The sequence below is a fragment of the Syngnathus floridae genome, chromosome 20 (assembly GCF_059516105.1).
Source record: "Syngnathus floridae isolate MCC-2025c chromosome 20, RoL_Sflo_1.0, whole genome shotgun sequence".
In the NCBI taxonomy this organism is placed as follows: Eukaryota; Metazoa; Chordata; class Actinopteri; order Syngnathiformes; family Syngnathidae; genus Syngnathus; species Syngnathus floridae.
In genome coordinates, this window is record NC_142432.1 from 6,315,145 (window position 1) to 6,330,537 (window position 15,393).

Here is a 15,393-nt window from a genome sequence, read left to right on the forward strand (position 1 = left end):
GTGATTGGCCTGCCGGTGAAATGAAGCGAGCGTACGGGGACTGGTTTGAAAAGAGGAGAGTGTATACGAAATAATGGCTTTGCTCTTTAAAGGCTGCCATTAGAGGACTTAATCATGCAATATTGCTCCTCGGATGCGAGTGGCGCAGCACTTCATAATAACCCGAGCATGCATTTTTCACCACATCAGACCTACTTAGCGGAGAGAGAGAGAAGACCCCCCCCCCCACCGCGTGTTTTGAAGTCACAGAGGGAATTTGTCATTCTTGAGACGACTCTATTGGGTCTCCTGTGCGCAGCAAGCCTTTTGAATTATTAAGAGTATTTACTTGGTGACGAAATGCATCAAAGACTTGTCAGAAGGAGATAAATCAAATTTGGCTCTTGAGAGATCACAGCGTTTTAATCAACATTGTGAGTGCCACGGCGACAATTTGGGAAAGTCAAGAACAAGTTATTTTGTGGTGTTGGAAGTAATTTATAGGCTATAAAATGACTAAAAACAGATTCAAACTGAATCCGACGGGACATCAAGTTGAAAGCCCCTTCATCTAATAAAGTGGTTCCCAAACCTTTTCAGGCTAGCGCCCCCTTGGCTCCCCATTGAGTTCCTAGCGCCCCCCCGTTGACTGACTCGTCCTACCGCACATGTTGTGTACAAATCGTCGTCTCCCGCCCCCCCGTCGACTGACTCGTCCTACCGCACATGTTGTGTACAAATCGTCGTCTCCCCCCCCCCGTCGACTGACTCGTCCTACCGCACATGTGTACAAATCGTCCCCCCCCCCGTCAACTGACTCGTCCTACTGCACATGTGTCGTCAAACAAACGTTCAAACTTCTGACTTCGACTTCAGACTGCCGACCCCCTACCGCCCCCTTCAACTTCTGACTTCGGACTGCCGCCCCCCTACCGCCCCCTTCGTCCTCACCGCCCCCCTACTGCCCCTTTCGTCCTCACCGCCCCCCCAGATCTTTTCACCGGTACCGCCCACTTTGGGAACCACTGATCTAATACAATTTGAAATTCTACGAAATCCAAATGACTTGTTTGGACTTGCCCGATAGCTGAAACCGTGTCAGATCTTTTGTTATCATCGATGGAATTCAGTTCATGTTTGTTGTGGTCTATCAAAACTTGCTTATTTTGGCCTCCCTGCGGCACAAAAGAGGTTTACGTACCTTCTAATTCCGTCCTCACATGACTTTGTCCGCACTATTTCATCTGCCGTAATCCCACCAGCGGCCACCCCTGGTGGCACGGGCCACTCAATCAGGCCCGCCCGCCTTCTATTCGGTGTGACAAATGGCGGCCTTCCTGCCAAGCTGACAAAAACGAACGCAACACAGGTTTTTGCTGAAATGAGAAAACGCGACATGGCCAAAGGTGCTTCTCGCCGGTTCACCGCTACTGACTGCATCTCGACGCAAACAGGTCGTCTGCCCGCCTGAGATCGACCCTCTTTTGACACTGGGCAATTTGTCAGCCTTCTATCTTAAAAATATATCACCAGCACAGGCAGAAACATAGACCTACCTATTGCAGAGGGTGACATGTAAAAATAAAATACTACTCAGCGGTATTGTACTTTATAAAAACACGTCGTAATAATTAATTACCCTGCCAAGAATTTTTTTTTTGCTTCAGTAATATTAGCCTTATTTTCCTGAAGGATAAAGAATGTGTCTTTCTATTGTTGTAGACTGTCTACATGTGTTGCTCCACCATTTGTGTTCCAATCAAGCCTTTATTATCTGATAACACTTCCATGACGCTAACTTGTTACTTTTAGTAATAATACAATGTCCCAAATCAACATGTGAATGACTTGATATTTTGTTGTATTTAAAGCTAAGTAGCTAGGGAGCTAAAGCTCATTGTCCCATAGTGCTTGGTGGTGAATTATTCCGAGCATGGGCTAAGATAAGAAAACGGTCCCTTCCATGCACTTGAATTATCGATACTAAAGAAACATCAGTGTTATCTTTTAAATTACAACGTGTCATTGCTTCGCTATGCGTCAAACAGAGCTTGAAATTGTATTTGCAGCGGGGGACCTTTTGGACATGATAGAGAATTCGATTGTGTTTACGTGGCCGAGGAACAGGAGGCGTTAATGTCGCGAAAACAACCTCGTTCAAAAGTGCCCTGGCAAGCGATTTCTAATGACCGGGGGTGGGAAACATACACCCGCTCTCTTCTTTAATCGAGCCTGTCGAGCATTACCATGATGAAAAGAAATATTTGTTGCTTTTTTTCGTTTTTGATGGCTACCCAAGTGAGAGTGGGACTGTGAGACTGGGAAATTTGCAAGTAAGATTTCAAACTTATGGCATTTAAAAAGTAGAAAGCTAACAAAAGCTCATGTTATTGATGTCAAGTGTGTGTTTTCCAAGCCATCAGCTGGTGTTGAAACCACTCAAAAGTATTACGCTCACAAACAACAGTCCATTGGAGAGGGGGGGGGGGGGGCTTTTTAGTTAAAAGCCTGCCGTCTGCTTCTAATGAGAAGCTCGTTTATGTGTCAAGTGTTTTGTTGACGCGCGGTGGCCTGAAAAAGAGCCGCTGCCGTCGTAATAAATAAATGACTGGCTCTCTTCAATGACAGCCAAAAATGTGTCGGCTTCTTGGCGCGGCTCCCTCCGTCAAATTATGAGCAAGTTGTCTGGTGGCGTCGTCGGCCTTGGCTGCCAAATTTAGACTTTCAAGGGCATTTTTTTGGGGTGTGAAAAAACAAAAACTAAATGGGACATTTGAGTCTGTTCCAGCAACGTGCAGAGTGGGGGAGGGTGGCTTAATAAGTATGTGGTCAAGGCAAACATTGCGTTCAAGAGCGTTTTATAGATAACAGAATTGTTTTTCTGCCTGAGTGGACCTCCAGACAAGTATAAACTTTTGCCAAGCCCTAACTTTTGAATTAATCTGCGTCCCCACACAAACACCATTCCTCTTATCGCGCTTAGTATGCGCGCGAGTGCGAGATCCATACGGGAATGTTTCCATGCCTCCATTTTCATGTCGGCGGGGCAGAAGCTTCGGAGGCTGTCGAGCGCGGACGCTTTATCTTCCCGCCGAGCTGGCCGGCCGGGGCGACGGGCTGTGTCTGTTGACAAATGCTCCGGCTCCTTGCAGATAAAGGAAATCGGCTCAACGGGAAAAGCTCAGGTGGGCTCGCACCTTTAAGTCGTTTGCCCCGGAAAGAAAAAGGAGAATGTGGCTAGCCACTGTGAGGTCAGGCTAGATAGGTTCGAGTAACATAGCCAGCTAAACTGATGGACGGGTATGATATAAATATGACGCAGTGCTGTGTCTGCAAAGTCATTTGAGTTAGTGTCCCATTTTGACACACAAACAGATCACTTGTGATTGCATTTTGTCCCCAAGTGATGCAATAGCCATGAAACATGGGCACGAGTGGCGGGCGGGCGGCTGACACTTAACGTCCGCCTTTGACGAATTGCGCCATTAACAACAAAAGCCTCACGCCGCTCGAGGAGACGGAAGATGACGGCCTCTCGGACCCGCGCGACGCTCAGCTGCAGACGGATACCTCTCCCGGCCGTCTCCCGACGCTAATAGTCGATTGATTCATTTGCGATATGGCTCGCAGTCAGCCGGGTGGGGAGCCCGCCTGTGCTCTCATTATTTGTCTGGCCCTCAAATCCCACCCCCGCACATCTCTTTCAATCTCATCCGTCTTATTAAAAGGTGGCGGCAAAGAAGGCCCTCGCCCTGTCTTCTTTCGCTCTATCTGATGGAGCGGAGAAAAACAATTTGAAGGGATTCATGGCGCCTTCTAAGCCACGACTCCGCCGGGAGAAAACACTTTGAGGCCTGAGATGAGATGGACCTCCCGATCAATAATTCTTCTCCAATGTTGATTGACAAACACACGCCACAATGGTCGCCCCCAAAGTCACGATTTTGGTTTGTGTGACAGATGACAGGCACACTTTGTTTGCAATGTTCAGATATTACAAAAATAGCAAACATTGGATTCTTTCTGCTTGGAGTATGCAGTTGTCTAAAAGACTCCAAGTGATCACTGAGTCCGGGACCGGTACACCCCAAGATTTTAAAATCTTGAGAAATGATTTAGCTGTTAGACTTCACAGTAAAGACAAAAAAAATCGGACATCTAACAGTGGCGATCATAATGTGCACAGTGCACCAATATTCTCAACACAGATGACTCTGTTCTGCCATTGATCTCGAATCTATTCCGCCAAGGCACCAATTTGACGTCATCAAACGTTCCCAACTAAGAAACAAGTGCAGAAAAGATCCCGGAGGCAGCCAAAAATGGACTTGACAGTCTGGTGAGCGAGCTACAGGTGAGGTTGGCTAGCATTGCACGCATCACAAAGAGAGTGAGAAAAATGGCACAGTTGTTCATGTTGCCCCCTCCCCGTCCTGTTATATAACGGAAGCTTCACCCAGAGCATTCTAGGAAATTCCATTTTAAAGCCAACAGCCGGTGGCACTTTTCTGGCCCAGATCAATTCTCCGTAAATGCTCCAGTGGCCAACAAAACTTTCCCGAGGCCGATTTGGGAATGTGTTAGCCGTTTAAAAAGTGTTGGGGGATTGGGGGGGTAGTCCTACCCTTGGGCAGGCTTTATTGTGTACAGTAAAAAAGAAGAGTGGTAAAAATGTTAAGGGACTATATATGCGGCCATTTATCACAAGGCCAATTTACTGCTCGGCCAAACCTCCTAATAGCGTTAGCCTGCCCTGCAGCTTTTTGCGCTGCCAAGGATATCAGCGCGACGACAGCAACGGTTGCATGTTCCGCCCTGACACAGTTTCCCTTTCGGAACTTTGCCCGAGCTCCTAATTACTCGAGTATCATCTCCGCGCTTAACAGAAAGTGGTCCAAGGTTAAACACAAATAAACAGCTTGATAAATTCAGCAAGCGTGTACATTTTTTACGCATTTCCCTGAAAATATATTTGTTAACACAAAACAAGCGGATTTCAAATCGAAAGAAAATTCCCAACGCCGAGTAAGGAGATCGTATGCAAAAGGCGTGTAGAACATAAATTGTGGTGTGTTCATGCAATTTAAACCTTCCGTGGAAGCAAAAAGCAGCAGCAATAATAGCTAACATCTGCTGCAAAACATTTGAGCGCAAGCTAATTAAAGCGTTCTCCTTTGTGGAACTCACTGTTCCTGATAGCTTTGCTTGTCTCCCAGGGGGGAAAAAAAAAGTAAAAACACTTAATATGGCTATAGCTTGGAGGAAAAAAAAAATAATTAAAAACTCAGGCCAACGGAAGGACTAGATAACATGTTGATTGTTGATGTTGGACCAGCCGGCAGCTACTGTCACAAAATCGCCCACACGGGCGGCAAAAAAAAGTTGTTTATTTAAAACAACTGCGGCGAGGCTATAAAAGTCAAGCGGGAAAAGTTGTACAGAATAATCTAAAGGTAACAAAACACAGGGGGCATTAAAGTTAGTTGTCAAGGTGAACGCATCCATCTGTCAAGCTAACTTTGTTTTGTTCCCAATTGGGGATTCATCCAAGTAGGAATTTGAGTCTGCCTTGACACAAAATGGCCGCCCTTTTTCTAATTTTCCCGAGGGCAATACTGGGGGAGTTTTCCCCTGTCATGTTTGGGGCCCTTAAAATAAACACGATTCCAAATCACAATTGTTATTTTATGCACACATTGGCAGATATAAATGCATGAGGTATGAATCGATAAAGCCCATCAAACGAGAGGCCCTCATGAATATTAACGTGTGTGTAGGCAGGCTGCAGTGTCGGGAATCTTTGCTGAAGCAAAGCGTACACACGGTATACACCGGACCACAGATGCACACGGCTTATGATCTAGATTTCACTTTTATAGCCGAGAATTTTCTTTTGGAGTCACATTAGCTCAAGTGTGAGGTTATTTTGAGCCACTACAAAAAAAAATGTGCCAGTAAGATTTCGGGTACAAAAATAAAATAAATTAAAAAAAAAGCAGAATCACTAATTCATCTTTAATGGTGATGTGTGTTTGCCACGCTAGGTGCTTTTGCGCATTGTCAGCAACGACAAATGAGGGCAGGTTGCGGACGTCGTTCATCATGCCGAGAGTCATGTAAGAGTGGCTTAGCAATTTCATGTTTACGCGCTGTTTGGTTACGGCGTAATTGGATTTTAATTTACGACGCGAGGCCCCCTCCTCGTGAGATGGGACGCATCAATCAGCACGTTTCCCCACGGCGAGGCTGAAAGCTTTCTCAGCACTGCAACAAGTTGATTTGGCCAAATCTCCTCTTTGATGGCACTTGTGCTCTTTCTACCCGCCATTTTCCCCATTTTGCAGGCTACGCAATCAGTCTGAGCGCCTGTCCTCTTAACAGAAGCGCGCCGAAGCTCTCTGAGTGCAATAATAAACCGGCTTATGTTGCCATGGCGATAATGGTACAAGCTATTGTCTCCTTATCCCCCCCTCGCACCCCTAAGCGTGTCTTACTTCGGCATCGGCGAGAGCATTTGTCGGTGAAATTGAACGTATTGGAACTGCTCAAGTCCTTCTCTTTAAAAAAGCGACACGTGATGCAGGCCGTAATTACTGCAATTTCATCTCATTTAAAAAAACACAACACAGTAAATCCTCATTTGATGAAAATAAATGCAATTCGGTGTTACGAGTGCACGCTGAGCCGGCTGGCGCCAATCATCAACTTCACTCATCGGGCATTCTGGCAGCGAGAGCGAAGGCCGCGGCTGCTTGACGCGTGGGCGGCGCCGTGGTATTCAATCACCCACACGAGTTTAACTGCGTCGGGGCGCACCTTGGCATGAGGCTTCCCAGCGGGGCAACAAGGAATGCTCATGAATAACAAATGTTGCAGCTAACCCCCAAAGCGCTTGCATTTTTATAAATAGAAAAAATGGAATGAACGATGTTCTTGTAACACAAAGCAGCGCGCTTGCACGAAATCCGTGTTCAAATGTTTTACATTCAGCGAACGTGATGATGACGACGTGAGCCCAATGAGCGAAAATCACTCCCTCCGAAGCCAACGAGCGTTTCTGGCCAATGATGAGCTTCATTAATCACCCTTCGCTTCCCAAAATTGCCTGGGTGACTTTAATCGAGAGCGACAGATAATATTACAGTGAGATATTTTGGCTGAGGAATCGCGTTGTGGGGGCATTTTGAAGCCCCTAAACTGGATCAAAGAGAAACTTCAAGTCCTGACGTCGGCCATTTTGAGAAGTCGTTCCATTAGCCTGTCATCATGATAAAGACGTGAAGGCTCAAAAGCGAGCCAAGACTCTGCGGAGACCGTACGCTGTCATTAGTGCTCTCTGGCAGTTGAGGAAGTATCCTGCTCTTGGGATGCACTCAAAAATAAAGACGCTCGCCCCACGTTAAGCCTCATTGGAATTTAAAAAATGCAAAGTCGCTAACCGCAAAGGAGAATTCCCCTTTTTTTGTTGGGATGCAAATCGAAACGTACAGATGATTTAGGGAAACGCTACTTGCTACATATTTACAGCATACGGCGGGAAATTATTTATCAGATCAAATCAGCGTAACATTGAGTAGTGGCTAAATGTCAGACATGTGCGTCAGACAGCAATCAAACCGGTAAATCGCTCCCTGCCAACGTCCTGCTTGACGAGACGGGGCGGATGATTGTCGCCGGGGATAAAAGCAGTGAGCGGTAGCTTTAGCGGCTGACATCAAACATCCCGGAAATTACTACCGTCGCGGCCACACTCGGGAGCGAGAAAGGGCAGACGCGACGAGAGAAGAGCTGTCACGCGCAGTGCGGCCAGGAAGTCGCTTCTCTGTGTGACAAGATTCGCTTTGTGTGCTCCGAATGACGCTATGAAGACACCGGCAAAGATGTTTTATTTCCACAGAGCAATTTGAAGACTTCTCTTAAGGCTCTGATCCCACAAAGCGTCGTGGGTGGCCCGTGAGGTCAAGTTGGGGAAACCGTGTGAACTTTGAACAGCCGGGTTTTCTTCAAGATTAAATCACACGAGAGCACGCCCGAGTCGTTCCGAGAAACGAGATTAATTTGAATCGCAGGATGACAAGCCGTGTTTACGTTGAAGACGCCCGCTGGCGTGTGTCGTAATTGAGAGGAAATTGGATGAGAGCTGGTGGGAAGGGAGGTGCGGCTCTAAATGTGCTTCTCGTTCTCCAGAGTGGCCGCTTTTATTTTTAGAAGCTGTGCTGGTGATCCACCTCTAGCCTTAACAACGTGCTAATTATTGCAAGAATGACTCGGGCCGGCTAGAATTGAAGATGTCCTCCCACGCGTGAATTTCTTTGACGTGCATTTTACATGGAAAAAAGAAATTAGTGAGTGGAATCCTAAAATCGCCACCTCGTACTCCTGCTTCCCTCATTACAAATCCCAGAGCATAAGTATACATTTCACAAGTTGAACGACTCCACGCTATTCTTAGCGTCAGCGCCCTGCAGGCGAATTTCATTCCCGACGTTACGATAAATTAGGAATGCGTCGGATTGGCTTGCGTTCACAGGCCCGCCTTGTTTTAATCAGCTTTCTGGCAGGGGGGAAGGAAAAGTTCACTTATGTGAAAAGGTCAACCAGTTTCGACAAAGAAAAAATATAGCTCGAGGCTGAAGCCAAGAAAGAGTCTCATTTTTTTCCAAACCTAAGCATGGCTTGACCCTAAACTTTGGCTGACCTTCAAACGCTTGCTTCGCTACCGGCACAACTGTGGAAAGCTGTAATTGCACAGCAGCCAAGCTGAATTCGTTAAAAGTTACAACCAACACTCAGGAACTGAGAGTTATCTGATTGTTAGTGGAGATTCAACTCGCTGGTTGCCATTTTGGAAAAAAAACGGGAAGTGCGACACGCCAACGGCGGAGGGAAACATGAAGGCGACCCGTGTCGGAAGCTCTTAACGCCAGGTACAAAAATAAACGGGTTATTTTTGGAGGTGGCATCCTTCTTTCAGCCCCTTTTCAGGTGCCCTCAGACAAGTGATTGTCAAAGTCGACGGTAATGTTTTGACAAAATTACAAAGTGCAATGTCAGACGTTTGTTGTGAAAACGCAGCGGGAACAAAGCCGAAACAATCCGTGGCGGTTCTGAGGAAGCGCCGGCACATCTCTGGGGATGAGACGGAGCAACTTTTTCAACGCAAAAAGTGAACACTGCGCAACAGCACTCGGCTTGTTATTTGTATTGCCGCTACACAAGACGTCCTCGGGCCAAGATTGTTATCGTTGACCCTCTTGTTTACACTGCACTTAACCAACTGGCCGCAAGACCGCTAAATAGACTTTTCGGGCACACTAATCTGCCGGGGGTGCTCCCACACCGCCGATGCACTCCACAGGCCGGGGACCCCTTTGCGGCGTGGTGAATGAGCGCGAGGAGGCCCGGTGCCGGCGATCGATACGAGCGAGCGGAACCCGGGCCTGAGTGGTGTCCCGGGTGGCCGCGGGTTGTCGATGTGTCAGTAATCACCTGTTATGGCTCTCAAAAACAGCCGATCCACTGGTGCGCTCAGAGTCCCCACGCTGCTGCACTCTTCTTCATTTATAAAACATCACTGGACACTTAATAAGGCACACGCTGAGAAAGGAAAAATTTGCTTTCCCTCGTGCTGCTGCTAGAAGTTATGAGCTAGTGTGTGCTAGCGTTGGAACTGTGGTTAGCTTGTCAAGCTAGTTAACATTTGTCTGGGTACATAAAAAAAAGCAATTAATTAATATAAATTAAAAAATATGAATGTATAAAAATAGTTATTTTTCTGGCTACATAGCCAACACATTGGGTTCAATTCATTTCGTCTAAGATGCAGTAAATAAACATTGGTATAAAAGTGCACCAACATTAATTATTCCTCTCACACTTCTCATTTTAAACGGATTATAATCACCTCGTTGACTTGCCAAGTCCCCCTGCCCCAAAAAAGATTACACGCCAGAATCTTCTATAATTATTCAGGCGATGAGGAGGGACAAGTTGTAACTAGTTTGTTGGAACAAACAATGTCAACAATAAAGTAAAATGCTCCTACAACCAAGCAACAACAATTTGTACTTGAACAAACTGGTATGTTGGGGGACTCGTGAGTCAAAGCACGAACATATTTGTAGGCGTCCACTGGCGGCCATGACATTTCCCGCGCCATCGATTGCCGTCATTGCCTCAACATCACGACGAGAGCTTCGGTGTGACCTACGCCGGCCCCGCGGGGAGGGCCCGGTGCCAAAGAGACTCGCACAAAAAAGGCTTCCTATTGATCGGTCAGAACTCGCCCCCGCCCCCCTCATTCTCCCCCAAAAAGGAACATAAATAAAGCCTGGCAATGACACTGAGGCAAGAGAGAAGCCGGCATGTGCAAATCAATGGTGACCTCGAATTTCTCCAACCTGAATCGACGTTTTGAGATTCTTCTCTTGGGCAATATTTACACTGCTGGTTGATTTTTATCAATTCAGTTTAACGTCAACAAGCAATCATCTATACATTGAAAAGAGAGAGCATATACAGTGACAAACTTTTTTTTAACTACGGCAATAATGACATCACATTGCAAACTAGGAGGAGCTTTTTTTTTGTGGTCCCACTGTCTTGATTTTATCAGACATTTAGCCACATTTGAATAAGACCTGATCAAAAAAGTGTCCTCATTACACGATTGTGTCTCATAACCAAAAATCTGTTACGGCATGCCTTGGAGGTTATGCAAAATGCCAGCTTTGCATTTGGCTGAGCAAATGCTAATGTCAGATGTTTAAGACATGAGACATCAACTGGTCTTGGGCAAATGCTAAACTCTATCTTTCCCGCCTGCTTTCCGCAGCGGGAGCCCAGCTACTAGCTAGAAGCGACACGCCTTCTCCTGCGAGATTTCGCTTCACAATTCGCCTTTCAAGTAGCATTTTTTTTTTTCATATGGAAAAAAAATGACACCGCATGGAAACATCTCCAATGACGTGACAATCTGTTTGCACGTTTTGGCTTGCGGGGACTCTGACCTCCACAACTTTTCTGGGAGCAGGAATACTTGAGAGGGAGGTCGCGGTAGTCAGCGACCTCATGAAAAACTCATGGCGCCCAACTGTGGTCGGGAGGCAGAAAGCCACCGAGGCTTGTGTGTCCACGCAAATAGGCGGGAGGAAAAACCTCCCGACGGTTTCTCTTCTCGGATGATTGAAGCTGTCAAGAGCTTTTGGAGGGCCAAAAATTCCAAATTTGAGGGTCAGCGGCTTCCTTCTGGTTTGCGTCAGAGCAATTTGTCTACCCTCGAGCTTGCTCTTGCGAATGGGAGCTGTCAAATTTGGCCTCCTCCTTGCAGATAGGAGAAGGGGCGAAATGTGTGTGTGTGTAGGGGGGGGGTGGGGGGGGTGATAAGGGCCAGTGGTTACAGAAGAAAGGGGAAAAAGAAAAGCGGGAGGGATGAAATCTCAAGAGTGTGGCATATTCTTGGTGTAATATTTAAGTCCATATGTATGCTTATTGGAGGATGTTTTATTCATTACTTGTATTCTCTGCAGCGGGAGCAGAAAATAGGTAATAAAAACTCGCATTTGGAAAGCGGCGGGTCGCGCATTCATTGCGTTTGACATCGGCCGCTTGCGCGTGATGCTGAGTGACGCGTGTCAGCGTGTTGCCGGCGTAAACATCGCACGAATCGAAAAAAACAGAGCGGCTGAGGATGAGATGAGTAATCAGGCTTTTGTGGATAGGTTCCCAAAATAAAGGCGACGCTAAGAATGCAGAGAGAAGATTTTGATACCGTAAAGCAATTTATGGCCCGGAATGATTTATTGCCTTAGTGAATTGCTTCACAGTTTGCATTTTGTCACATTTGCATCGTAAAGAAGCAATTCACCCTTTGGCTTTGTTCCAATTTAGCTGTTTCCGCTCAACACTTTAATTCACGATTCAGTTTGGTTCACTTTCTACTTGCATTTAGTAGCATGGTTGAGAGAAACTAAAACACCTTTATAGAACATAAGCCTCCACAACGAGATGAATGAGAAAAGGAAGATAAGTTCAGTTCACCGCGGCCTTGCTATTACCCGCTTGGCGCCAGGCGCAACATGCGACAGCTCATTATTACGCATGGCGAGCAATTTCACAGCTCAAAGATTCATTTTGGTGTGGCGAGTGATGCGAACGCGCCAAATAGCGCTCCCGCAGAGGTGACACAATGCAACACTGTGACACACAAACAAGTCGCCAATGCTAATGTAGCGTGCGCGTGCTTGCCAATGAGTTAGTTCAGATAACGCGGCGGGAACCTTGTGAACAGGTTTGGGACGGCCAAGACAACGGCGCTTCAGTTTCGAGAAGCCGTTGTGTTTATCTCTTACGGCCATGCCGGCGTCTGTATTTGGGAATTCAAAGCAGCACAACATATTGGGAGGGACGCGCTCGACTTTGTTCGCCGCTATTGTACAATGTCTCAAAATAACTGACGCAATCTGCCACACTTTTTAGGCCAGTTTGTACTTAGCGCTTTGATTTAATACGCTTTGGTTCACCATTTATTCTATTTTAAAGTGAATGTGAAAATATTTACCCTGACATGATTCCATTAGTGAAAACAAAACAAAACAAAAGTCAGGCTATTATATTTTTCTTTTGTTGATAACTAGTGTTTGTTGCGCTTTAAATGAAAGCGTCCACAGTTGCGCTAAAATAACAAGCAGTGGTGAAAGCCACCCGAGTTGTCTCGCGGGAACAATGAGGCAAACAAAGAGCTTTTTGCTTGGTGACTAGCGATAAGGTTCATGTTATCAGCGAGCCCAGAGGGGGCTGTTACTGTCGTCCCGCAGCCTTGTTATTGCTTATTCCAAATGCACCCATTAGCAACTTGCATGCCTTTTGAGATATATATATATTTTTTTACATGAGCCAGATAATTAGGTTGGACTAATTGCAAAGATTTAACGATTAAACATGGGCGATCGACAGCGGGCAAAGAAGGCAGCTTATCTCATGTAATACGTTTAACACCGGTTATAAGAACGTAACGAACAATAGCGGTTAACGCCTGCTAGCAACTATGGTTGGTTAACGCCACAAGCTAAACCCAAGCGATGAAAGTGGAGGAAAGATAAAAGCAAAGAGCTAGCGTTTGCAAAGTTCGTGGAAGATACGGAGGTGCGGGTAATGAAAGACCATGCCAGTTAACAAGAAAAAGGGCAATTCTTTATTTAAATCCAACGTGGAAATAAAATACAAAGACCAAAAGGCAAAGCGAGGGCTTGTTTTTTTTTTTTATATTGAGGGGTGGAAGGTTGCTTGTGTGTATCAGTCAATTAGGGCTTGCCCCAATACTTTTGACCACAGTGCCGTCGCACACCTCTTTTGATTATATCTTATATACAGACAGGGACAAAATTATTGGGACACACTTCAACAGACATAGGGGCTTGTCCCAATACTTTTGTTCACAGTGTAGTCATACACCAATTTTGATTTTAGCTTTCTTACACACACGGACATTGAGTATTGGGACACACCACTGTAGCGGTCCGTTGGGATTTGTCCAAATACTTTTGTCCGCTCGTCGGCTACCTGGACAAAAAGATCGTAAATGCGACCCGGGATATGACGTGTAGACAACACGGCTCACATAGTGGCCCTCGACTCACAAATCTTGAACGAACCAAAGGAAAAGCGCAAACGACAATTATGGCAGAGTTTCCATCTGGAACGCTCCGTAAGCGTTTGAAAGGTTGACGGACATTTGTTTGTTTGAAGGCAGCATTCACTCTGCGTCTACCGGAGGTTAAACGGGGAGGGGAAGGAAATAAATGTCATGTAAGGAGGCGCAAAGGTTTGGGTGTTCATGATAACGAGGTCGCACAAGACGCAGTGCGTTCGGGGTCCGGTTTCGCGCTCTGGTGGAAAAACGAAAGAGGCCATCTTAGATAAAGATCGAGAAACGCGTCGCTTGGCGAGCCTGTGCTAAGACAGGCTTTGAAGCAGGCCAGTGAGATGGAAAAGCAAAGATCAGCGACACGAGCCGTGTTGCTGATGCATCTGAGTTCCACGTCACATCCACTCACTCATCCATCCATCCATCATGCAGCCCTGCGTTAATCCGTTTTCTTCTCTTCTGGATCCTTTTCTAATGCCACCTCACCCTCGGGGCCCTCCAACCGTCGATCCTCCTCCTCCTCCTCGTCCTCCTCCTCTCTCTCTTCCTCCCCCTCTCCTTCCTCCTCCTCCTCTTCTCTCCCCCCCTCCTCCTCCTGCTCCTCCTCGTCGTCGGTCAGACCCTCTCGCTTGATGGCGTCAATGTCGTCCGAGCCGTCGTCCGTCTCGGCCGTGCAGATGCCGTAGCACATGAGGCTGATCACGCCCAGCGGCAGGCCAAACAGGAAGCAACCCAATAGGGGTGAGCTGCGGAACACTGACTGATGGGGGGTAGGGAAAGAACAAGACGGGTAGGGTCGGTTGGGAAGGGAGATGGGGCAAGAGAGGACACGGTTATGTTCATGGTGCCAATGAAGACAGATAGGACGTGGAATCTGTAACCCTTAGATCAGAAATTCTGCGGCCTCAACGGGCTGCAGAGCAAGTAACACTGCCTTGATAGGCTGCAAGAAACAACCTAAAACTAGAAAATGCAATTTCTGGAGAAATTGCGTGTGAAGGCGAAGACTTTGACTCACTTCTTGGGGAATGATGCCGAATGATGTTGAAATGAGTTGAATTACTTGAGAAATGTAGAAAACAGAGGTGAAAAACGGAATTTTGGAGAATTTGGTGGAATTTTGGAGGATTTGGTTGAATTTCGAATCTGAAAATGTGGAATTTATGGTAAGTGGGAATTTGGGGAATAGGTAGGAAAAAGATGAAGAGTTGAAAGTTGGAATGGGTTGAATCGGTTGAAAAATGTAGAATTTAGAGTGAAAAAACGAAATTTTGTAGAATTTGGTGTGAATTTCAAAATAAAATTTTGGGAAATTTTGGTAAGTGGGAAGGTGTGGAATAGGTAGGCAAAAGATGAACAGTTGAAAGTTGGAATGGGTTGAATTGGTCAAAGAATGTAGAAATTAGAGGTGAAAAACCAAATTTTGTGAAATTTTGTCGAAATTTTTAACGTGAAAACGTGAAATTTTTGAATTTGGGAATTTTGGGAATGTCGAGAATCATTCCGAATGTGGTTTGAATGTGCTGAATGAGGTGAATTTAAAAGGGGAATGACGTAAATGTGAAATGTCGAATCTGCCATTGAGAATGAATGGGGAAAAATTTGTCGTAAATTCACGAATTTTGCGAAATCGGAAAATTTTCGGAACGAGAAAAATGGAAGCGCTCATCTCGTGAATATTTGGAATACGTCAAAAGTGGAACGGAGTGAATCGGATGAATTATGTGGAAGAAGAAGCGGGACAAAAAAGTGTGGAGAATAAAATATAA

At 46.0% G+C, this 15,393-nt stretch overlaps 1 protein-coding gene across 4 annotated transcripts in view; it reads right to left on the minus strand.

Moving 5' to 3' along the window:
* tmx3b (thioredoxin related transmembrane protein 3b) overlaps positions 1-15,393 on the minus strand; it is an 81,716-nt gene that overhangs the window by 21,414 nt on the left and 44,909 nt on the right. The window contains exon 16 of one of the 4 annotated variants that reach the window (XM_088362856.1): positions 13,149-14,384. The exons of the other annotated variants lie outside the window; for them this stretch is intronic. Coding sequence (XP_088218982.1) covers positions 14,064-14,384 — 321 coding nt within the window. The 3' untranslated portion in view covers positions 13,149-14,063. Of the gene's footprint in view, positions 1-13,148; positions 14,385-15,393 lie in introns of those variants that run through there. 4 annotated transcript variants of the gene reach the window in all.